We start from the raw sequence: 25,139 nt of genomic DNA on the forward strand, positions 1-25,139 counted from the left end.
GGTTGGGATTCATTCAGAAGAGGACAGAAGTTTGCCTCCATCCAGGACTGATCCACCTCCCACCCTCTGCCATTCCGCCACATCTGTGGCTTCTGATGTGATGGTAAGACTCTAATGTGAAGGGGGGACTGAGGACTGTGATATGAAGGGGGCTTCTGATGTGATAGGGGCTTCTGATGTGATAGGGGCTCCTGATGTGAAAGGGGAACTGAAGACTCTGATGTGAAGGAGGCTAATGATGTGATTGTAGGACTCTGATATGAAGGAGGCTCCTGATGTGATGGTAGGACTTTGATGTGAATGGGGGAACGCAGAGCACTATGATATGAAGGAGGCATCTGATATGAAGGGGGCTCATGAAATGAAGGCAAACTCTAATGTGAAAAAGGGAACCCTGATATGGCAGAGTGGCTTCTGATGTGAAAAGGGGGCTCCTGGTGTGAGGGGAGCTTCTGATGAGAAAGAGAAGTCACAGTCATTGAACCAGGTTTTAGTGCTTTTGGCAGTGTGGGCAGGTGCCAAGTCCACTGGGCATAAACTGTCCACAGTCTGATTGTACATTCTCCTTTAGGACCGGTTCACACGCTCTCCAGTGTGTTCCGCACATTTAGTGGCTGGAATGCACTGGATCGTATAGAGCAAGCCTCCCTGCGTTCTGGGGCAGGAGGGGGTGTGGTGGTGAATGCATCATTTTAGTGTGTGGGGCCCATTGGAATTGCTCCTTGAGACTTATGCGAACAGCTGTGGGTAGGAAGTGCTGTACAAAGCAATGGCAACTGATTGCGCCGGCAGACATTTGCATATAATCATATATGCTGCAATTACCTGCAGACAATTGTGTGCAGGTTAGTACAAATTGGGCCTAAGATTTACAGACTAGTACAAGGTCATTCCTTGTTGGATATAAATTGAATGGATTGTTTAGCTAGCCCCTCACACTAAATAGCTGTCAGGAAATCTAAAGGAGTTTGCCCAGATTATAACTTGCGGCCAGCTTCATTTCTGCATGAATAATTTAGAACAAAGAGTATTCGGTCAAAATGTTTCAATCCACTTTTCCAAAGAAAAAAACATGCTGCAAAGATAGTATATTTTGCTTACATTTGCATACACTGTTTCCGCCCCCTAAGTATATATTACTACATTTAAAAAACAGACATGTATTTTTTACATACAGTGTTTAATCTACTGAAAACAAGACTGAACTATCCTTTATTGCAGTAGTGATTTCCCTTCCAGAAGGTGAGCAGTTACTACTTTATGCAAGTTTGTCTTTGGTTTATATTAACGTGTGAGCCTGTCGGTTCCTATTAGCTCTAGTTAAGATTAGTTAAGTATTTGTACTCTCTACAGTTTATCCTGTTGTACTCAGTTCAACAGAGCAGAACATTCACATTACTACAGTGCAATGACCCCTCTGATTCTGTAATAACAGGTCACTAGTTATCCTCCTTTGAATTATGGGTCACTGCATTAATTGTAAACAATTGCTTAATGTGTCCTGTATGTGTATAGCTAATTTCTTTCTGCCAGTGGATAGAATAGGGAAGGGTTAAATACCCTGTCAGGTTTGTTTTTTTTTGCTATCTGTGACTAGCGATGAACTTGTGCTTGGTGCAGTTCACCTGATTTTGCAGAAACCTGCTCTAAACTGTGCCTCCCCGTCTCGCCCCAATCAGTTGCGGCTGGCGCATTCAAAGGGGGTGGGGAATACCCCTGCCGCAAGTGCTACTACTTATTGGGCTGGGGGGTGTCAGTCACAGTTTTAAATGGACTTCGGTGAACACAGGCAAACTGGGTTCAAAGTTCATTACTACTGTACCTGTCCCCTGCTAGGGAGATTTCCCTTTATTTCCTATGCCCGGGATGCAGTGGAAAATAAACGGAAATCTCAAAGTGAGGTGAGTTTTTCCCTTATACAGGTGTCATTGTCACCTTAACAGGTGTTCTCTTCTGACTCCAATTGTTGAAATGGAGGTGTTACATCATACAAAGGGAGGAACACAGGGGAAATAGGTGTAATAAATAGGGAGTAACCACAAGATGGCAGCACACCAAACATTAAAAGAGAACTATGGCCCAATCTTTTTTTGCCATAGTTCTCTTTAGGGTCACGGGAGGACATCTACTAATGTTCTCCTGTGATCCAAAATTCAGCATTTAGCAGGCTATTGCCCATTATATGATGACAGCACAGAGCTGTGCTGCAGCCAGGACCGACCCTGACAATATTGTCGGGATCCACCCCACTGCCTGATTGACCCCTCCCTGTCCGTTCCTCCTATCAGCGCAGGGAATCCCTGCTTGGACCGGTGACTGACAGTCACTGCTCTCTGCAGGGAGAAGATCGGGAACTTAGTGATCAGCGGTATGTGATTGCTCAGTTACCGATCAGTAGAGCGACCTGTGACAGCTTCAGTGTCACGTGTCGGCTCTAATTATGGGGATGAGTGTATTTCACTCTCCCCATAACTTTCCTTTAACTATGGCAATACACAGCAATAACAATGAAATGACATTAACCATACAACTGCCATATGAAGAGGCGCACTGCGTTTGAAGGGTTTAACACTGAGGGACTAATGGCTCATCTACTGGGTGAAGCGTCCTGCATGTGCGCACCGTGCTCTTTTTCCCACTCTCTCTGTCCTGCTGCTACCAGCTGTCTAGGTTTCATAAGTACCTGAAGCCTCGTCTCGTACCTTGAGTGTAAGTTGTCTTACCGCTACGCAGTCACAACATGTCTGTTTCTAGACACAGAGGGGTCAGTCCTGCTGCAACGGGTGACCCCAGCTCACATTCCACTAACAGTTCCGTGGATGTTTTTTTCAGTGACTTCTGAAGGTGCTGACATCTGCAATCTGGAATCCTGTTATCCCCCGCCCTGAAGTTTAAGGCCTCTTTCACATGAGGCTTGAGGCTATAATCTTCCCATGGCCTTAGTGGCTTCTGAACCATTGGTCACAGTGGCTATATCCGATTCTGAGTCGCTTAAATCTTGTCCTGATGAGATTATACTTGAGAAGTATCAGTCTTCTGCTACTACACTAGAGTAAAAAGAGACCATTTTGGCTCTTATTATTAATACGGTGTATACTACTCTAAAATGGGAGGATCAGCCTTCTATCCCCATTCTCAGGTCTTTCAGTGCCCTCACAGCTGCAAGGACCTTCCCAATTCACCCGCCTTTTGAGGAATTCATCTGTGGGGATTGGAAATACCCCAACATGCCACCGATACCCCCCAAATGCTTACTGGACTTGTTTCCCTTTGGAAAGGATTTTGTCAGTGATCTACTCCCTCTGTTGATCTATCTGTGGCCCTTCTTAACAGGGAAACCACTAGGGAAGTGGAGGGTGTTATTGCATTTAAGGATCCCACTGATCAGTGGTTGGAAACCCTCTTTCAAACTCAGTTCTCACTGGTGGGTCCTGCCATTGTGGCTATTCTGGCTGTAACTTTAATTAGTCAAACCATGGCAACCAGTAGTCAAAAATCCCTTAAAACACATCTTTTCGCTAAAGCTCTTTAGTGATAGAGTGTGTGAAGAAGATGGCTAAAGCCATGTGGATGGATTGTTTCCTGTATTGGTCTTTGTCAATACACATGCGTAGAGCGCTTAAGTTAAAGTGCTGGTCTGCAGACCCTGCATCTATAGAGTACAACAAATTCAAAGAAAAGACACAGACCAGCACCAAGTAGAGTCCCCCCTCTGACCCAGAAATACTTCTTCCAATCCTGTAAGGCTGTCCGTTTCAGACAAGGGATAACGTGCACTGCATGAAACATAAAACCAACACGGGCATCTAAAGAGTGCCTGACCTGCATGGTCTTCGAGGGACAACACCTCTTTGGACCAACTCTTGACAGTATTATCATTATTAAGAGAACTTGTTTCTCAGCAAAGTCTGGAGTAAGAAGCTTGTTAAACCCTCAGAAGCCTTCCTCAGCATGAAGGTGTGACCCCAGACACATAATACCCATATCCATTTTGTCAGTGGGACCAAGAATAAGCATTGGTGTACAGTGGTCACTTACCTTCTAATCCGCTCCTGCACTGTTTCTCTGCCTCTTTTCTGAAGCTGGAACTACACTGTGACTGCTGGGCAGGAGATAATTCTTCCTAACAGTTAATGCCGTATAGTTACAGTGCTGGAAGGCAGAAACTGTTTCAGCATCCGACACCCCACTACCACTCTGCATAGTGTCCTGGATCCTGGACAGCCTGCGGAAAGCCGGCACTAAAGGACAGTGTCTCATGTCCCAGCAATGTCCCTTAGGAACCGGGACAATTGTCAACTATGCTTTGTCTGTTTTCTGATGCATGGACGCATGTTATAAAGCTGACTGATGACAATGGCAATGCATGAAACGGCATGATTGTTAATGCAAAAAAAAAGCGCATAAAAATGCAAAAAGAAAGTGTGAATCCAGTCTCACCTCCTGTGTACACCTGTGGGATTTATAGCACTTCAGCTGTTGCGTGGCAATGCATGACAAAGGGAATCTCATTGTTCTCTAAGGGACCCATTCACACCTATGCGTTGTGCTTCAGTGCGACTTGGAAAATGTTGCAGGTGCTTCTTCTGGTGCAACATAGGGGGGTTTTAGCTGCATAAGGGTACCACATGTTACAATCTGATTGGACAATCACTTTTAGATCTACCAACAACCATATAGTGCAAGAACCTGACTGATTGGATAGATTAGGTAGGACCTATTGCAGTTTTGGTAGATCTAAAGAGGCCCAGTGAATACAATTTTCATCGAGCTGGGGTCCGAAACACGGTCCGGAACAGAATGGTCACTCAGACCGTGTCCGCACGGCGGTCCGCCATTTGGGATGCATTTCGAACGTACAGCTGCTGGTGTGTGTTTTGTTTTTCTTTTCTTTGTTATTAGAACTCACTCTGCATGCCTTGCACACACATGTGTTCATTCAAATCAGATGGCAGGGGTGGCACGGTTGCTTTTAATTTTTTAAAATTATTCTTTACTTATCACTTTATGAAAAAAAAATTCACTTAACTTTGGCTATCATAAAGGGGCAGGTGGGGGGGACCAGGCCTGGTACAGCAGGGCTATCTGTACGCACCTATAGGACAGCCCTGCCTGATGTCATTGGTTGCTAGTGGACTTGGCAACCAATGACTGAAGTGGAGCAGGGGGCCTGTGCTGGGTTATGGCTGGCAGTGGATGCATCGGCCTCGGAGACTGGTGTATCCACTGTCAGGCTGCCATGACCCAGTGAAGGTCAGCAATTGTGGTCTGGAAAGAACCGCCACGCGGTCGTATCTGGACCAGTCCGCCATTTAGTGACGGCTGATCTATAGACTCCGACGGGAGGGCATGAAAAATGCATTTTAGCACATAACAACAAGGCACCATGCTATAGCAACCTATACTTTATTTCACCTTCATTGTGCAATAAAAAAATGCGTAATGCAATATGCAATGCATAATGCAAGAAAAATGCGGTAAAAATGCAAGTTATTGGGAATACATGGCAATCACATGGAAATATATAACATATGTATATATTTAATAATATAACACTAGTCCTGAAAGACTCCAAAACAAAAATGCAGCAGGGCGTTGGGCTCTAGAACCTGTTGCCAGTTCTATTCCAGTGTATTTGTAAACAGCACAGGTAAAATATCACTGCAATGTAAACAAATATAATAACAAGTGCTATTGTTTTCTGTGTAAACCAAACAATCCATTGAGTGGAGTTTACTAAGATTGGAACAGACAAAATCTGGAGCTGCAGTGCATAATAATGAATCAGCTTCTAGATTTCATTTTCAAAGCTTAGCAGAACAATCTGAAGCTGGAAGCTGATTTGTTACTCTGCACATCGGCTTTGGATTCTGGGGGGAATTTACTAAAACTGGAACAGTCAGAATCTGGAAGAGCTGTGCAGAGTAACCAATCAGCTTCTAGATTTCATTTTCAAAGCTTAGCAGAACAATCTGAAGCTAGAAGCTGATTGGTTACTCTGCACATCGGCTTCAGATTCTGGGGGGAATTTACTAAAACTGGAACAGTCAGAATCTGGAACAGCTGTGCAGAGTAACCAATCAGCTTTCATTTTCAAAGCTTAAAGTGACATTAAAGTCAAAAAAATGTCCCCCCCCTCCATGTTAATGTTAGCACTTACCTTAAATGATGTCTCTTATTCCGATCTTCTTCTTCCTTCCTGATGTTTTCATCTGTCCCTCCAGCGGTGCGGCGGCTCTCCGATCCAGCGCTGACTGCTCTGTCCCTCCGATCCAGCGGTGTCTGCATGCTAGTGCAAGCGTCCATAGACTTACCTTGCGTCTCTGCTTGTCTCCCGGCCAAGAATCGGAACTGCGCATGCCCCGCCCCAAGATCCTTTGCGGCCGTACGAGCAGTTCCTGATTCTCGGCGCGGGAGCGTGCAGCGATAACAAGGTAAGTTTAAACCTAGTTAAATTGGTTTTATTTTTTTTTAAACTTCTTGTCTATATCTACTGCTTGCTAGCAGTAGATATAGGCAAAAAAACCCGGAGGGTTTAAAACCCCTTTAAGGGCCCATTCACACCACATCCAGATCATCTCCAGACCAGACCAGATTGTTTCCGGACCCAAAATGCATCCTATTGTATCCCTATGATATTCCTGGCCTCTGTTCACATCAGCGCAGTCCAGTTTGTTCCAGACCAGACCAGAAAAATACTGCATGGCTCATTTTGTCTGGTCTGAAATGCACTGGAACTGTAGGCAGGCTCACACCATTTTCTGGATCAGATCTGGTCTGGAAAATGGTGTGAACCTGCCCCAGGGCCTGGTTCACACTGAGCGTATTGTCACAGCTGATTCAGTGCAACAAAAAGCCCCCCCCCCCCAAAAAAAATCCCATTCATTCTTGTGGCCGCTGTTCACACCTGAGCATTTTGTTGCAATATGCAAAATGCCTATAAAAAAGTACACAAGCTCCCCATAGAGTCAATAGGAAACATGCGGTGCAATCAGTTTTTATGCGCGTTTGCACGCATTTTTTCCATTTACATTGATGTGTCACAATCTGCTCATAATGGAAAAACGTGCAGAAAAAAAAAGCACATTTCTATGTGCAAATACGCTGTCACCTAGGTGTGAATCAGGCCTTACAGAACAAGCCGAAGCGGCAACCACTTCTGGGGGGAAGTCACTAAAACTGGTAACCAATCAGCTTCCAGCTTCAGCTTGTTCCGTTAAAACTTGATATTGAAAGCTAGAAGCTGATTGGTTACTGTGTACAGCTGTTCCAGATTCTGTTGGCTCTAGTTTTATTACATTCACACCATTGTGTTTGTTATCCTTGATATTTAAAAATAAGTTTTTTTTTTAACTTTTAGACTGTACATGAACTGTATACACAGCCTCCCCTTGGCAACCCAGTTGTCAGGGAATCCCCTGCCTTGGCAGTGGACTATTAAACATCATCGTTCTACGAAATAATAGGGACCCAAGATCATTTCCAGTTACTAGTTACAGCACCCTTCCTAGGTGATGTTTAATAATAAAAATTACAATGATGACTTCCAGAAGATGTGGAGGATCTCCACCAAGCCATCACCCCCAAGGCCATTTCTTACAGCTGTCGATTTCTCATGGCAACCAATGGCTACGTGTTTTATTGGGCCGTCATATAATTGTATATACAATGACCTGCGCCCATACATCTAGCCATGCATGAATTAGCATCCAGAATCTTCGTGACGTCAGAGCGGAGGTGTGAGCACCGGGAAACTGACATCACTGCAGCCTCTGCCGGCTGGTCCTCCAGGTGGAGCCGCTCTATCCCGAGCCTCTGTCGTTGATCCTCCGTCTGTGACCTCTGACCTCGACGGGGAGGCCTGCGCTGCCCGGGGCTGCGATGTGAATGTGACCGGGGTGGAAGCGGCTACATGACGGCTGTGGGTGAGAGGGGAGGGCCGCCGGGGAAGGGGCCGCGGCGGCCGCAATGCTGCTAATGACAGGAGCAGACATGTATGGATGCGTGGATACAGGGTGAGAATCGTCAGGCAGGCTTGTGCTTTCATCATGTGTCAGTGCACGTACGCAGCATCCTATACAGCAGTGTCTGATGTCACTGCAACTGATATGTATGTATAGATGCACACAGCCAAAATGGGATCTCTTATATGTACGGATCACATCCCTTAGCTCGCCAGGGGCCACCAAGCCTTCTCCAGCTTGGAGAGCAGCAGAAGGTAGAAGCACCATTCACAGCAGCTGTGTTGGCAAATCCTTGTAAATATTCTATAGACACAGTTATCCTATCTGCATATTTTTTCCTTGCCATGTCAGCAGTGAGATGGGAACGTGAAAATAAATACTGTTCTACCGAAGCACATGCACTTGAATCTTAGGCTTGGTAGAGCTTGTAGCTTAAGGATCCGTTAAGTGTTATCCATGAGTGTTTTTTTTTTTTTTTTGCTGTTGATTTGTTGAACAGATGTTTATCATGTAAACCTCTGTGGCCCTGCTGGATCCAGGTCATCAAGCAAAGAGTTGATACTTGTAGCCAGGACCCGTAGATGTGGAAGAAACTGTAGTTTAGGATCCATTAAGTGTTTCTGATGACAGTAGTCTGTCATGTGGTCCTGCTGGATCTTGAACATCAAGTAAAGAGATTCTTGTAGCCAGGACCTACAGATTTGGTAGAACTTCTATTTTAAGTATCCATCAGGTGTTATTAATGAGTGTATTCCCCCCCCTCCCCCTTGATATATGCTACATGAACAAATATTTAGAAATCTGTGGACTTGCAGGATCTGGGTCATCAAGCAGAGAGTTGATACTTGTAGCTGGTGCCTGTTGATTTGATGGAACTTGTAATTGAGCATTGCATTGATGAGCTTTTTTTCTCTCCTCTTTGCTGTGTGCTTCATGGACAGATATCTCTGGATCTGGGTCATTAACCACTTCAAGACCAGGTGTTTAGACCCCCTTCCTGGCCAGGCCATTTTTCGGTATTCAGCGCTGCGATACTTTGACTGAATTTGCACGCCCCCGACGCATGTTTGCATGCGTGTATGTATGGGTGGGTACGTTAAAAAAAAATTTTTTCTTTCATTATTTTTTATGTGTAACTTAAAATTTTAACGCGGCGGCGGATCGCATGTATATTAACGGGCATCGCTGCCCGTTTTTAAATACCGGCCATTTCCCGCTCGCACCTGACGGCACGCGCAAGGCGGTGTGTCTGAGGGGACGTCTAGAGACGCCCGCTCAGATCGAGAGAGCTCCTGGCCGGCCGTTTTTTTACTACGGCCGGCCCGGAGGTAGTTAAAGTGACATTAAACCCTCAGATTTTTTAACATAAAACAATACTGTAATGTGTGCCTTACTGTAATCCATGGTTGTTTCCCTTCTCTTTGCTGCTCTTCCTTTTTAAATCCTCATGTCTTCTCATGCTTGGGGAGAACTTACATTTGCAGCAGACTGCCTCTTCCTGTAGTGCTGGCTCAGGTTGCAAACCTACACACAGACACCATGTAGCCATTCCAGAGACAAGGCAGTCTGCTGCAAAACAGAAGTTCTGCAGAGCATGAGAACAGATACCAATTTAAAAGGAAGAGCAGCAAAGAGAAGGGAAACAACCATGGATTACAGTAAGGCACACATTACAGTATTGTTTTATGTTAAAAAATCTGAGGGTTTAATGTCACTTTAAGTAAAGAGATGATGCTTACAGTGGATTTGGTAGCGCTTGTAGTTTATGAATGCATTGAGTGTTATGCAAGGTTTTATTTTTGGACAGATGTTTATCATACAGCCCTCTGTTGCCCCGCTGGATCCATGTCCTCAAGCATAGAGATAATACTTGTAGCTGGGATCTGTAGATTTGGTAGAACTTGTATTTTAGAAATTAGTTCCCCCCCCCCCTTGCAATGTGCTTTATGAAGGGATGTTGATGTAGATATCTGTGGACCTACTGGATCCAGGTCATCAAATGATTCTACTGAAGATTTGGAAGAACTTGTAGTTTAGAAATTAGTGTTTTTTGTTTTTCTTGCAATGTGCTTTATGGAGGGATGTTTATGATGTAGATATCTATGGCCCTACTGAATCCAGGTCATCAAATGATTCTACTGAAGATTTGGTAGAACTTGTAGTTTTGTAGGAATGCATTAAGTGTTATTGATTGGTGTTTTTTTTTTCTTGACATATGCTTCATGGGCAGATGTTTATCATGTAGTCCACTCTGGCCTCGCTGGATCCAGGTCATCAAGCAAATAATGAGACTTGTAGCTGGGACCTGTAGACCCTAAACACGCAAAGAAGATTCTTCACCCATGGCAACATCAAGGTAAATGTCACTTTTGATTACCAGGAAGGGAGTTACGCAGCATAGTTTTCTACACTTTTTATCCTTATTGTGTCCGATATTTGTATCATTTTTAGGTTCCCACTTGCATTGAGGTGACCAATGCAAATGGGGCAACGGAAAATAGCCATCAAGTTTTATCTTTAATTTTGAAGCCAGCACTAAAAAAAAAAATCTGGTATGTGCAACAGTTTCACTCTTTTTCAGTTGTCTAAGGGCTTGTTCACACCAAATGCAGACTAGATCTGCTTGAGTTTCTGCACACGCAGTGCAGTGTGTTTTGCCGCGTTTTTTTGCAGGGTTTTAGACGCATTCAGGGCCGTTTCTGCAAAAATATATTTTTTATAATTTTCTTTTTGTTTAAAATGGGCTTTCAGTGCATTCCATGGTGTTTGCATGCATTTTTTATGCGTTTGCATGCGTTCCAAAGCAGGTACAATAGGGCTTGCTGCAGTTTTTTTACATGCTCTGGAACTGAACGCTGCAGTGTGAACTAGAGCCCCAAATACCATTGGAATACATTGGACACAGTTTTGATCCGGTCTGTAACTGCTCTGCTCCTGAAACGCGCTTGGTGTGAACTAGCCCTAAGTCCTGTTTTATGTCAGTGGCATTCAAGCTTGCGAGATCTTGCTCTCGTACTCCCTGCTTGCTTTGGAATTCTGGGTCTTCCTATCAACCTTTCGGGGTTTTTTTCCAACTTTTTTGCTGCATTTGTTTCATTATAAATGAATTTTAAAAAATCCATCAGGGAGAACTTTTGGAGGCTTTAGAACTTCAATACAGAGATCATGCCAATAGAGTGCCTAAGAGAGGTAAGAAACTGGTAATATGACTCTGAAGAAGAGTTATGCCCTCGCAGTAAAAACTCATCTTGTGGGGGTGCTAAGGAAGCCAGGCAAGGCTGCCCTTACATGTGCCTTCCTGCAAAGTGGATTACTAGGGTTAGTAATGGTATCTAGCACCCAAAAAGGACTATAAGGCCTTAATCATACAAGGGATTCGCTTGTTGGGGATTTTCCTTTCCAGTGTTGTTGCTCTCTGTCTGAACCAGAGGTGCCGATTTGTTGCAGCTCTCAGCTAGTGATTAAGATTCTGTGGTGTTTAAGCCACTGAGGGAGCAGCTTCCAATTGGAAAAGCTGCAGTTGGAGTTCAGTGTTTCTGCCAGAATGGAGAGCGGCGTACAAGCGCTCAGTGATGAGTGTTTACTGTGTCCCCAATTATAGATGAAGAGGAAGTGCTCTACATCACTTCCTGTTCATTTATGATTGTGGACATAGTAACTCATACGATATCCACAATTTATGAATGCACAGGAGCGATCGGTATGGAGGCTCCGTGTTCATTCATAACAGAGGCTGCAGAAAGAGAGATTTAGGACGCTGTGTTCTCAGTATCTTTATCTCTTTCAAAAGCGTAATATCAGGGGTCTGTTTACACCCCTGATATTTCTCCAGAGCCCCCGCCGGTAAAGTAAAATAAATAAATACAAATAACATTTTTTTTAAAGTTTTTTTTTTTTTTTTTTCCGAGTTTTAGCCTGACAATTTTCTATTTCAGCGAGAAAATTCCATTTTGGTGCACCTCTAATTTCTTTACATTTTGGAGGCTCATGCTTTATGTGCTGATACCCCTTGCACCTGCCATCCATAGTTGATTAAGAGGGCTCCAATAATACCACAGCCATTTCAGGTTATACTCCCAGGCATGTAGTGCCCAAATATTAGTTTGCTGTATACTGGTCAAGTGGATAAACTTACAAAATCTGTAGGGGACCTGTAAGTATTACTTGCAAACCATAAACAGATCATGGAAGTCAAACTACAAACCTACCCACATGCATGCTAAATTTGGCCATTACTAGATGGGTAGCAATCACTTCACCATTACTGCTGTGTGCAAAGCCACCTGCGTGCTATATTTACACCATCAGTTCTATTAGCTCTTGATTTACCTATATTGTGTGCGTACATATTGCCAATTATAAACTAGGGAACATGATGGAACAGATCTTAATGGCTTCTGTCAGCCAGAGTTGGCAGTACAATATTTTACGGTTGTGATGCCTCAAGAAAACGAGTGGGACTTAAATAGAATAGGGCATTCTTTATTGCTCCATAAGTCTTATTCTGTACTTCTGAAATTATACGGGAATCCGTTGGTATTTTGGACAGTTTTAGAGGTTGAGTGTAACTAACATTTTTAGTGTACATTCAAAGTGTAAGACAATGACACAATATGGCTGTGACACACTTAGGAGACCACATAGGAGAAAAAAGAGAGAATGTTAAATGTCAAATGTGACTGACCTAAACAAGAGGCCTTATAAGAGATGTATAGGTATATACTGTATGGCTAGACATAAATGGTGTATGTAAGGTACCATATGCACATACCCCAAGGTTCAGTAAAATAATTTATAGTGTTCATGGTCAGTGCTTTTCCCCATAGTTCTCCTAAGGTTAACGGGAGGACACAAACTAGCGTCCTCCCGTCACCCAAAGCTCAGTAGCTTGCGGTATCCTGAGACGCGGCAGCCGGAACGGATCCCGACAATGCTGTCTGGATCCACCCAGCTGCGTGAGTGACAGCTGGCTCTGCCTATCTAGAGGCAGAGCCAGCTGTACCCGCCCACTCCCATATGAGGCTGAGTGAAAATCACTCGCCTCATAATTCTCCTTTTAAGGAGAAGCTATGATAACTGGTTTTGTAAGAATTTTTATTTTTGGCCTTGGCTGCATAACAACATCAGATAAAATGTGATGCTCTGTATATAAATATGCTGCTCTGGTATTTAAGACATTCTCAGCAGGTGAAAGTCAGCTTGTATTTTGTTGCTGATAGAAAAGCAACTGTTAGACAGTAGGTGACCTCTCACTGACTCACAAAAGTTGAGCTGAAAATATGTAAGGCTAACTAAGGGTGCAAATATAAATCTTTCATAAGCAAGCCTTTACAGTTATAATTTTTTTTAGCACTGAATATTTAAATACTGGCATAAGCCCAATTCTGGCTGGCTCTGTAAGCATCTGCTAACAATAAAAAAATGGCAATAACTCTAAACAAAAGAGTTTCTCTTGTCATTTGTGCTTGTTGCAATTAGCAGATTTTCCGATCCATTTGGGAAATTCATTAAAGGAGAACTATGAGGTGAGTGCTTTTCACTCTCCTCATATTTCTAGCCGACCTGTGACAATGAGACTGTCACAGGTCGGCTCAGTAGATCGGGAAGTGAGCGCACACATGCCGGTGTTCGCTCACTTCTCGATCCTGTCACGGCTCTCTGCCGTGACAGGGGAGGGGCTGGATTCCTCGCTCCGATCCGCCAGCGCTGACTGGCGGAACGGACGGGGGAGGGGGCGGGTACAGCTGGCTCTGCCTCTAGATAGGCAGAGCCAGCTGCTACTCACGCAGCTGGGCGGATCTCGACATCGATGTCAGGATCCGCTGCGGCGTCTCAGTATACCGCGAGCTGTAGCTCGCGGTATACTTAGCTTAGGGTGACGGGAGGGCGTTAGTTTGTGTCCTCGAGTTACACTAAGGAGAACTATTGGGAAAAGCCCTAACCCCATAGGTCTCCTTTTAATATGTTACAGTTGTCTTCCGGTTCATTATCACTCTACCTCACACTTGAAACTCTGGGGAAAAAAACACAAACACACTATAACCTCCAAACACAACTCCAATAAAAAAAAAACCTCCTTCCTTGTTCCCCAATGGACTATTGATTCACCCCTCACATTACATACAGCATTAGTGTAACTTCCACTGATCAGCTTCTTAAAAGTTACAGTTGAGGCTGGATACTTGTGTTCATGATTAAAGGAGAACTATGAGGCGAGTGCTTTTCACTCACCTCATAGTTCTAGCCGACCTGTGACAATGAGACTGTCACAGGTCGGCTCAGTAGATCGGGAGGTGAGGGAACACATAACGGCGTTCGCTCACCTCTCGATCCTGTCACGGCTCTCTGCCGTGACGGGAGGGGCTGGATTCCCCCCGATCCGATCCTCCAGCGCTGACTGGCGGAACGGACGGGAGAGGGGGCGGGTACAGCTGGCTCTGCCTCTAGATAGGCAGAGCCAGCTGTCACTCACGCAGCTGGGCGGATCCAGACATAATTATCGGGATCCGTATCAGCTGCGGCGTCTCAGTATACTGCGAGCTGCAGCTTGCGGTATACTGCGGCATCTCAGTATAACGCGAGCTCTAGCTCGGGGTATACTGAGCTTAGGGTGAAGGGAGGACGCTAGTTTGTGTCCTCCCGTTACCCTTAGGAGAACTATGTGGAAAAGCCCTAACCCCATAGTTCTCCTTTTTAAGTAGACGCATGGTATTTGTAAACACAGCGTACTGGACTTTGTCCTTTTAGATCATGTTACAATTCAAAATTCATTGTTAAATTCTATTATAAACTTAATGGAGTCTTGTATACAGCAATCTCATACAATGGTATATGTACCTTAGCCTGCCTATGCTGTTTGTCTTATATTTTGTCCGTTGTCTACTGATTTACTTTTGTACTATTATTATCCGTTCTAAAACCAAATAAAAATATTTTTGGCGAAAATCTCATACAATGTTATGAAGGTAAAACGAAAACATTTTTCTTTATGACTTACAGAGGGAACCTAATGCACTGATATCATGGGAAGCTGCTGCAGCTGTCGAGAAGGACTCCCAGACAATCACCCCACCAAGTTTAAAGTAAGCTACTGACATTGTATCCTTTGGTATATGTGAGTATAATGGTAGACTGCAATTTTAGGGTTTTAATTGAGTGCAAGTAGATTTGCCAGAGAGTTCCAGTATATAAGAATTTACTTTTTCTTTAATTAGTTTGGGCACTACTTGGCCACAGCACCATTTTAAAATGATGCTTGGTGGGGTGCCTGGCCTAGAGCAGAATGTGGTGATACGCACACAATAGAAGCTCCGCTCTGCATATACCTTGTAACTCATCCTGAATCGGCTTTTTGAACAGAAATCTTTTTTACTCAAAGATTGGACTTTTTCCTTGCCCTGCAGAACTAAGAAAGTTCCAAGCTGGGTAGATTTAGGCTTCAGCATAAGGATGGCAGCCGCCCAATCTCAGACAAGGGAGAACCGCTCTCACAAACGGTAATTCAATATGGCGTTTGTGCCAGAATTCTGGGGTTACTGCAGCTGAAGAAATGTCTGGGCCGAATTCTAAAACATGCTGCCCCATTTTTTGGACCTGTGCTGACTCCTGCGCCAAATTTAAGCGCTTCTTATCTGCGCCATATTTTTTTCTGGTGCTGTGTTTGGCGACATATTAAAAAAAAGTTATAGTCACCCGAAGTGCAGAGCCTGCTCCCTGCTTTTCTGGTCACTGAAGCCTGTCTCCTATGTTGCAGCATTGAAATGTTCCTCAGCATCCTCACTTCTATACATAATGTATTAGAGCTGCAACAGTGAATCGATTTAGTCGATTAAAATCGACGATTGAAAACGTTGGCAACGTTTTCGATCGTCGATTCGTCGGCTATCGATTGATTTGCCTGTTCGGGGCTGTTCCGGGCTCCACATGCGGCCTGAGCCGCACGTCACACGCTGCAGCCGCCGTGCCCACGGCACAGGCCGCGTAAGCCACGCCCACCGCACAGGACGCTGAAGCCGCGCACGCCGCTGCTCTACTTCCTGACGCGATCTCCCTCACTCGTCGCTGGCCCGCCGACAATCGAGGGCCCACCTTCTGAAGCCAGTGGTGGACGGAGCTGCAGTGTGGAACAGGTGTGCGGGGATATAGTGGTGGAATAGGTGTATGGGGGTGCAGTGGTGGAATAGGGGTGCAGGGATGCAGTGGTGGAACAGGTGTGCCGGGGTGCGGTGGTGGAACAGGGGTATGGAGGTGCAGTGCGGAACAGGTGTATGAGTGTGATGTGGTGGAATAGGTGTTTGGGGGTGCTGTGTTGGAAAGTATAGAACATCATGATTTACGGGACCTTAGACCGCTGCAAAGGAGGCTGGAAGAGCCGGTCTAAAAACAAGCCAGCTCAGCAGTTTAAGTGAGTATATCATCCTCCCTTTTTTGTTTTAGCACCTAGACAAAAACAAACCGTTAACCCTTCCAGTGCGGAGGTAGCCCCACCGCAAAGGTTAATAAAAGTTTTTCCTGGAGTGCTTCTTGAAGGAAATTATCAAAGCCGAATTGGCAGACCCAGAAAAGTGGTTGCTCTTTCCTTGCACACATAAAGAGGATTTCAGTTTGGTAAGCAAATCTTTTATCCATTACTGCAATCCACTTAAGAGGAAAACTAAATTTGGTCTCCATAAGGTGAAATTTCAGAGCAGAAAAGAGCTTAGACAATCAGAATGGTCCCTGGATCAACAAACCTTCCAGCTGATCTCCACATGGTGGGGGGGAACAGGAAGTGGATTTATTTTCAACAAGAATCAACAAGGAACTTAGTCAGTTCTTCTCTATGGAAGAAAAGCATGGCAGCTTGGGGTTGGACACCTTTGCACACCCATGGAACTTTCACCTGGCATACACATTCTCCCCTTTCAGCTTATTAACGAAAGCGATAGAGAAGGTCATCAAGGAGAAAGCCTCGGTGATTCTAATAGTACCATTCTTGCCAAGAAGGACTTGATTTGCAACTCTTCGCAACTAAAGTGTCAGAGCATCCCGAATCCTACCAGGTAAACCCAACCTGTTGCAACAAGGACCAGCATGCCACCTGCAAGTGTGAGCTGTCCACCTGGCGGCATGGTATCTGAAAAGGAAATCCCAAAGGGTATGGGTTTGTCAAATAAAGTTAACCTTTATTTGACAAACCCGTTGAACCTCTAGCAGAGTGTTCTGACAAAAATCTCACTATCAAATCAGCGTTGTTAGTAGCCATTGTCTCGGCTAGACGGATAAGTGACATTCATGCCCTATCCATTGCGGAACATTTTTGTACTATTTTACCGACAAGATCATTCTTAAACCAGATCCAGCTTCTTTTTTTTTTCAGTGCCACATTGTATCCGTAAACTTTGCTCTGATTGACCCAAGCAGTCCATATGCATGCCAATTTTAACCATAAACAATAGCATTAACGTTATTCACAGTTGACCACACAGACTCCAGTGTTAATAACAGGTGCGATTGCAGTTTATAAAAGCGGCTCTTACACAGGTTTTTACTGATCGCACACAGTGATAATGTCACTACTCACAATCCCCCATATGGAACCTACTGCAGATATCAGATGGTAAATTCTTTCATATGCCATTTAGAAATCCATGGACAGCGTTGTTCAATTTGCCATCTTCGCACCTTTTTATAGTGTCCTTGACTGAAACAGTTGCAGTTTTCAATAGCAATCTCTCAGACATGATGAGCGGGAGGTGGACAGCTGAGGGAATCATGTCTACACATTTTGCTCCTCCCACTACAGGGCTTTGTCAGGAGACAAGATTTCCTGAAAAATCTGAACCTGCCAGTTTATACTATATCCCATTCCACCAGGGCCTTGGGCCGATAAGGCTGGGGCTACGCCTGAACATATCTGCAAATCAGTCACTTGGTCCAGTTTCCAGACTTTCGTCAAACACTACAGAATCAATGTATTCTCCATCTAAGACCAAGCTTTCAGCCATAAGGTCTTGCAGGTCGTGGTCCTTCCCAACTTAAGTAGTGTTTGGTTCTCCCTTGTCTTCTCCTATGCTGTCCTGGAAGATGACTTGGGGAAAACCAGAGTTACGTACCTGGTAACTCTGTTTCCAGGAATCTTACAGGAGAGTGCAGATTCCCACCCTTACCTCTTGGGTCTGGTATATAGGTTATTTCACAGTTTTTTTTATTTTTTCTTGTTAGTTCCTTCGGCTTTATATTTTTACTGAGGTGACTTGGTTCAAATGCTCTTTTGTTATATGGATGATGTTTCCTGGTGGGCGGAGCCTCTTTCATATGCTGTCCTGGAAACTGAGTTACTAGGTACCTTTTTCTTCTCAATTTATCTTTAATAGAAACATAGACACTGAATTACCTTTTCCCCTTCCTTTCTTCATTTTATTCAACCCGCCTGCTCACTTTCCTGCTTAACAAGTCTATGGCCCCTTTTACACCCACCTTCAGTGGCCAATGAATGCTACTGGTATATCTACTTATCTACCAGCTAGCTTTACCCATAAGCGTCTTACTTTGTTTTTAATAAACTATTACCAGTGACATGCCTGTTTGATGCTAATGTATTACATTGGATAGTACTTTGCAGATTCCTTCACACTCCTTCACAGCTGGCAATTCTACCAATGTTAAGCAGTTGCTGGCTCGATTATACTGGTATCATGACAACTTGGACCGTGGGCATGTGAACTAATAACATTATGGTAAGCATCTACCAAGTTTGCTTTGCACCTGCTGGCAAAGCAAGCTTGGTACCTAAGAAATAACATAACCATGTAACAAAACTATTCAACTGTTGATGCTGAAAAAGAAGGAAGGGGTAATATCTGCAGAAAAGAAGGAAGGAGTAATATCTATATATGAAGGTAAAGAAAGATGAACTGATTGTATACTGAGAGTGATGCAATGACGATGCAGTGTTATACACCTGGTTAGTAGCCTCTTGCTGTAGCACAGCGTTAAACCTAGGGCTGCAACAACTAATCAATATAATCGATTAAGAATAGTTGGCAATTATTCTCATTATGAGAGAGAGATTTTGTAATGCAACTAATCGATTAATCGGGCAACAGAACGATTATGAAAATAATCGTTAGCTGCTGCCCTAGTTAAACCGATCTCTTTGTTTACCTCTGTTCATCTTTATATACCGCCCTTGTATAGATATCACTCTTTCTTTTAAAGCCTCAACAGTTAAATAGGTTCTGTTGTTGGTTTGGTAAAACGGTTCCCACTCGCTTAGATGTATAGAGCCAGAAGGTAATGGAAGCATGTACATTTAAATACTTCAAATACTTATTTGCTATTTTATTGTTACACTTAGTATAATGTGCCATTCCATGCCCTTTTCTTGAAGATTGAGCTTCTCCCTTGCTGCCCGTCCAGTTATAGAAATAGTTGTATGTGAGAGCTTCCCCTAAATTGTTTTACTTTGGAATGTCAGAGGTTTTTAAAATAAAGTAAGACATTTAATCTACCTTTTTTTTATTATATCTTCAAAAAGTAGATAGATTTAAATAAATACAGAGCAAACAAAGATTAGATCCAGAACAAAAATAATTTTCTGTTACCATGCATTATCAATCATATGGTTTCTAATATGGATGCACAGATACCAGTTTTTCAGTTACAAGTACTGATCTATATCTTTCGGTACTTGCCGATACCGGTACTTCCTGTCGCCCGGCATTTTGATTGCCCGGGAAGCCGGCTCCATGATAAATGCCAAAGCCGTCTTCCTAGCCAAACAGCATTGAACCGGCTGTTGGCTTAGATCGTTGTTGATAAGCCGGGAAGGCGGCTCCATGCTGATAGGCTGGGAAGCCGGCTTCCGAGCCAATCAGGGAGGCGGGTCATTACTCTATGCTCATTGGCTGGGAAGCCGGCTCCATGTTCCCTCGCGGCACTGCTGGTCAGAGGAAATCTCCCTCTGACCGGAAGTTCTGGTATGGGAGCATTTGGACGAGTATGAGTACTCGCCCAAATACTCTGTATTTGTGCATCCCTAGTTTCTAATTATCTTGTTTTTACTACCATTTGCGCCCAAACACTCAGAGTGCATGATGTGTTAACGTATCAACAATACAAATTCTCCTTATAGGTTTCCATTATATATACATCTGTGAACTCTGCAGGATGGTCACACAATTTAAAAAAACATACAAATATTTATATACTGGGATGAATTTATAAAAACTGGAGCAGACAGAATCTGGAGCAGTTGCCCATGGCAACCAATCAGCATCTCTCTTCAGTTGAGATTTGAAAATGAGAGATAGAAGCTGAGTGGTTGCAGTGCAAATTTTGTCTGCTCCAGTTTTGATAAATTCCCCCCTCCCCCCGTATATATATAAATGTGGAAAAAAAATTTATTGGTCATATTTATAATACCCACCCCTAAAATCATTAAGAAAATCCCATTCTTATCTCAGGCCCTGCTTGGATATAGCTATTCGCCTCCTAGAACAAAAGAAACACATATCTTAGAATTATACATACATATAACCCCCACATGTGCATAAAAAATATTGTATGTATCCATTATGTTTAAACAAATTTCTATGGGAGAACTTCTCAAATACATCACACAATGTCCAATGAGAAGAAAACTGTGCAACCATAGTCCAAGACCATGTGACAAACTGTTCTTTTGCACTCATCCAGAATATACAATCTGAGATATCCAGCTTGTAATTCTGTACATACAGTGGTTCAATCTAGTATTTCTTGTCAGTTTGGGACTTGTATAATACAATCTGTATGCAGACTGTGGTAAACCATTACCAAACAGTTCCAGAGATACATAACTTGTCTTACTTAGCACATGGGATTGTAGGCATAAATTCTACACTATGTATGTCCATGGGGACTAGGTTTACGATACTCAAAACTGTGTATGGTGTGGTATGCATACACAATCTGATGCATAGAAATCTGGTATCTTTGCTGGCATATGCCAAACTAAGCCAGCCTACAGCCACAACATAAACTTACAAGCATGATACAGTCTCACCCTTGTCATCTTAATGGAGCACAGTGATTGCACTGGGCATACATATACTGCTATATATACTTGCTCCATCTTGAATCCAGGTAGTAAATTACACAAGCGTGTTTCCCAGTGCAAAGTCTCTAGTGTTGGCCACCATACAGGCATATGTCACTATAGGCCGAGAGCACACAATAGTACACCCATACTTAATGGCAGGGGGTATACAGATACGGGCCCTCATGGGTACTAAACGCCACACATCTAGATTTCATAGATTTGCATTACAGGTCACATTAAAGATGGAAACATTTCTGAAGATTGTGTGTGTGTGTGTGTGTATGTATGTATTCCCCCCGCAAATCCACCTTTTGTACTGGCATTTTATATCCCACCTCTGTAATGTATGTCAGTTATCCAGGAAGTCTCGACCTTCATGTCTGACTACCCATCTGTGAGGGCTGGATGACTTAAAATTGGTACAAGATTGTCTACAGCCTCCAAACTGGGAGGCCCCAGCCAACCACCTCACTGGTTTTGGTAAACTGATATCAGCTGTCAACTTAGTTGATGCAGTGAGGCTGATTTAGTAAAGGATTTGAGATTATGATTGGAGAATTAAAGTATATCTTCACTTATTTTATTGTATGAACATTCTCAAATCCTTTAGTAAATAAGCCTCATGGTGTCACCAGTACTATGATCAACAAGTTCTATTCATACTTTTCATCCTCCTATGACTCCATTTCAAGAATTGATGAGATTTTGTTAAGTGGTCCATTTCGTCCCATGCTCAAAGATGTTCTTTATCTCCCTAGAAACCTTTTTGATCACTCCTCATGTTAGGTAACACTTAATTGGTTATTTATGGCTACCCCACCCAATTTGGAGACTTAACTCTTTCTGGCCTTTTCTCCTTGCTGAAGAGCCCAATGTGTCGCCTGAATAAAACTCCTATTTTCAGAGAAATGCTCATAGTGCAGACATTTAAGTGGTGTGGGAGGCATTTTAATTAGATGTGTGTAAGACATTACAGCAATTAATGTCAAGAACGACTTTGCCACAGTGAAAATGTTGGCTACAATAGCAGAGGCAACTCACAAATTTGCCCATGATGCAACTCCCGAGAATGCTGACAATCATACACTTCAAAAACTAGTTGACCAACGCTATACACTTGTAAACATTATTAAAACTAATGTGCAAGTTTGATAAAAGTTACCCCTGGGGGTCATGAGTTGTATAAACTTCGTTGAAAATAATCCTTCTGTAAATCTTGTAAATAATCTAGCACTTACCAATGTATATACCTGTCAAATATTTTACAAGTGTAGACTCCTTACTACTTTTTTTTTTTCTTTTAAAGCATTATTTAGGTTTATTTAGTTTTAAAAAGTATATAAACAAAGAGAGAAATGCAAACTATGAACCATAGATTACAGTAGGTGGGCCAGTATAATACATGCCCCAAAAAAACACAGCAAATTACATATAAACTTTTTGCAGTAGTAAAGAGCTGACAACACAATTCAGGTAATTGCATTAGAGAACTCGACCAATCTACCATCCCTATAAGAGCAAAAAGGAAGTCACAAGCGCCTTAGGGGAGAGAAGACAAAGTGAAAAGTTTTAGAAAAATGAAATTAGATGCAATAGATTGAAAGGCCTATATATCCACGTAAAGGACCCAGGGACTCCATATACATACATATTTATCTTGGGGATCATATAGATGGCCTGTTAAATTTTCCACACACATGAATACATGGTGTATTAGGAATAAAGAATCCTGTAACATGTCGATTTTATATATCAATTCTTTTCCCCATAACAGGTGTATGTGAGCAGGTGCAATCTATGGGAGGGCAAGTGGGCATGTATACCAGCACATTCACATTTTATAGCCCTTCTCTTGGGTAGCAGTAGGCCTAGTTAATCTATGGGTAAAGGGTACACTTCTTGGAGACCTCATCAGGAGTAAACTGAGTCTCCATGAAGTTGGAAATAGGGAAGGGGAGGCAATTTCAGACCAAGGCTTGAGGCCCCCAGACGAAAGGGGTCATGGGTCCTACGTATCCATTTTTTATGAGGGGAGGGGTTGCAGTGCCTGATATTCATTTATACTGTATTACATAGCCTTGCAACTGTGACAGAATCTTGCATCTACTTCCAGCGGCTAAAGCCACTGAATTTCCTAACCATTTCTTCTTCTAGCCTGTGGTTTCAAAGGTATCATTGTTAAACCTATAACAAATCATGTTTTACTTAAATCCCTGAAAATGTAGAGTTCAATGCGAATTATCAGCTGCGTTCCTCCTTGAATAAGCTTCGCTGTCAAACTTTGGTTTAAAATTAATATGGCCCATCTAGAACACAATATAGACCATGACAAGTGAAATGCCGTTTTCAATTGTGTAAAATGATTTTAAACTTCCTAATCATATGCTGTTTCCCTATTTTCAAATTTGACATGCAGACCGGACTATCTGAATGTCCTCTTTATGATATCCTTACTAGTCCAATACTGACCGAATAGCTCTTCAATTTACTGTATATCAACAATTACTCACTTAACTGTCGCAGGTGGCAGCATTTTATAGTAAAAGCTCATGGGAGGTTGATATGGGTTCTAAGGAGGATGCTCTTAAGTTCATAGACACATTTCCTATTAAAACTTCTGACAAGTTCACTCAATTATATATTGTTCACAGGACTAACCTTATATTAATCTAACTATCTAAATATATGCCCCTCCAACGTATTTTGTCCAAGTTTGCAAGTCCCAGGCACTTTTTTTAACATCTTGTGGGCATGGCTAAAAATTCAAGATATTTGCAACAAGTTATAGAATTTCTGCATGATGAAATGGGCTCTGCAGTGGGATTAGAACCTTCCTGTATGACACTTTGTGCTGCGAAAAATACTAGTGGGCAAAACTAGGATGCATTTTTTTTCTTTACTCATTTACATATTGGTTGAAAACTAATAACGATTGTTACCATACAATATAAGTATGAGCATAGAGGATGCCTGGACAAGTACAACAAAAGCTGGGACAAATCAATTTCATCCTCCACTTGCATCACCGGATCAATACTCCTAATTAGTATTTTACACACCATCTAAAAGCAAACCTTATGTGAGAAACTGTTCTGAACACCTTTGGAAGCATGGGACTCCTAGTCATCACAATTTTGGCATACTTGGGCATGAATTCATTTCTGCACTAGGCCCAATACGATTTATCCTGTTGATTAAGGATATTGGGGAGGGTGTTAATAGCCATGTTTCTGTGTTTTGCAGATGATATTAAAATTGGGAGGGTAATAGACACGGACTTAGGCATTACAACATTATAAAAAGGGGGACTGGGCAACTATATGGCAGAGGAGGTTTAATGTTGATAAATGTAAAGTAATGCATTTTGGGGTTAAAAACAGGCAAGCAGAATACACATTAATTGGTACTCCACTAGGGAAGTCAGAAATGGAAAAAGATTTGAGGGTCATAGTTGATCACAGATTGAATAACAGCACGCAATGCCAGGCTGCGGCAAACAAAGCTAGCAGAGTACTCTGTTACATTAAAAAGGGAATGTACTGTAGAGACAAAGCAATCATTTTGCCACTTTACAGATCGCTGGTTCGGCCTCATCTTGAGTATGCGGTTCAGTTTTGGTTACCAGTCCACAGAAAGGATGTCCTCGAGCTGTAGAGAGTTTAGTGGTGATGGCAACATCAGCAGTAAACGTTTTACTGTGAACTCCCTATAAAGACTAGAGGCCACCACCTAAAATTGATGGAGCAAAGATGTATCCACAAAGGGTGTAGGGGTTTCTTTTCAGTTATAGCGGGTACATTTTGGAACTCTGCCACAAGCAGTGGTATATGCAGAGAATATTGATTAGTTCAAAAATCAATTAGATACCTTCTTAAAAGACCGTAACATACAGGGGTACAGGTGCTCTTAAATACTAGACCACACAGGGACTCGTATACGCACGCACAACTCACACAAAGCTTTGAACTTGATGGACCTGTGTCTTTTTTTCCCAACCCCAAATACTAAGTAATTATGTAATATTATGAACAATCTTTCTGTAATTAAACAGACAGAGATATGGGCACCTGACAGTTTGTGCACCCTCCCCCCCCCCCTTCCCCACTTGCCTT

General features: G+C 42.9%; 1 protein-coding gene across 1 annotated transcript in view; it reads left to right on the forward strand.

Moving 5' to 3' along the window:
- Positions 1–7,587: 7,587 nt before the first annotated feature.
- The window catches only part of FRS3 (fibroblast growth factor receptor substrate 3), a 43,121-nt gene continuing 25,569 nt past the window's right edge, over positions 7,588–25,139 (forward strand). The window contains exons 1-3 of the mRNA XM_018576793.1: positions 7,588–8,015; positions 10,195–10,320; positions 14,964–15,046. Coding sequence (XP_018432295.1) covers positions 14,987–15,046 — 60 coding nt within the window. The 5' untranslated portion in view covers positions 7,588–8,015; positions 10,195–10,320; positions 14,964–14,986. The remainder of the gene's footprint in view (positions 8,016–10,194; positions 10,321–14,963; positions 15,047–25,139) is intronic.

Source organism: Nanorana parkeri, unplaced genomic scaffold, assembly GCF_000935625.1.
Source record: "Nanorana parkeri isolate BGI_ZX_2015 unplaced genomic scaffold, ASM93562v1 scaffold77, whole genome shotgun sequence".
In the NCBI taxonomy this organism is placed as follows: Eukaryota; Metazoa; Chordata; class Amphibia; order Anura; family Dicroglossidae; genus Nanorana; species Nanorana parkeri.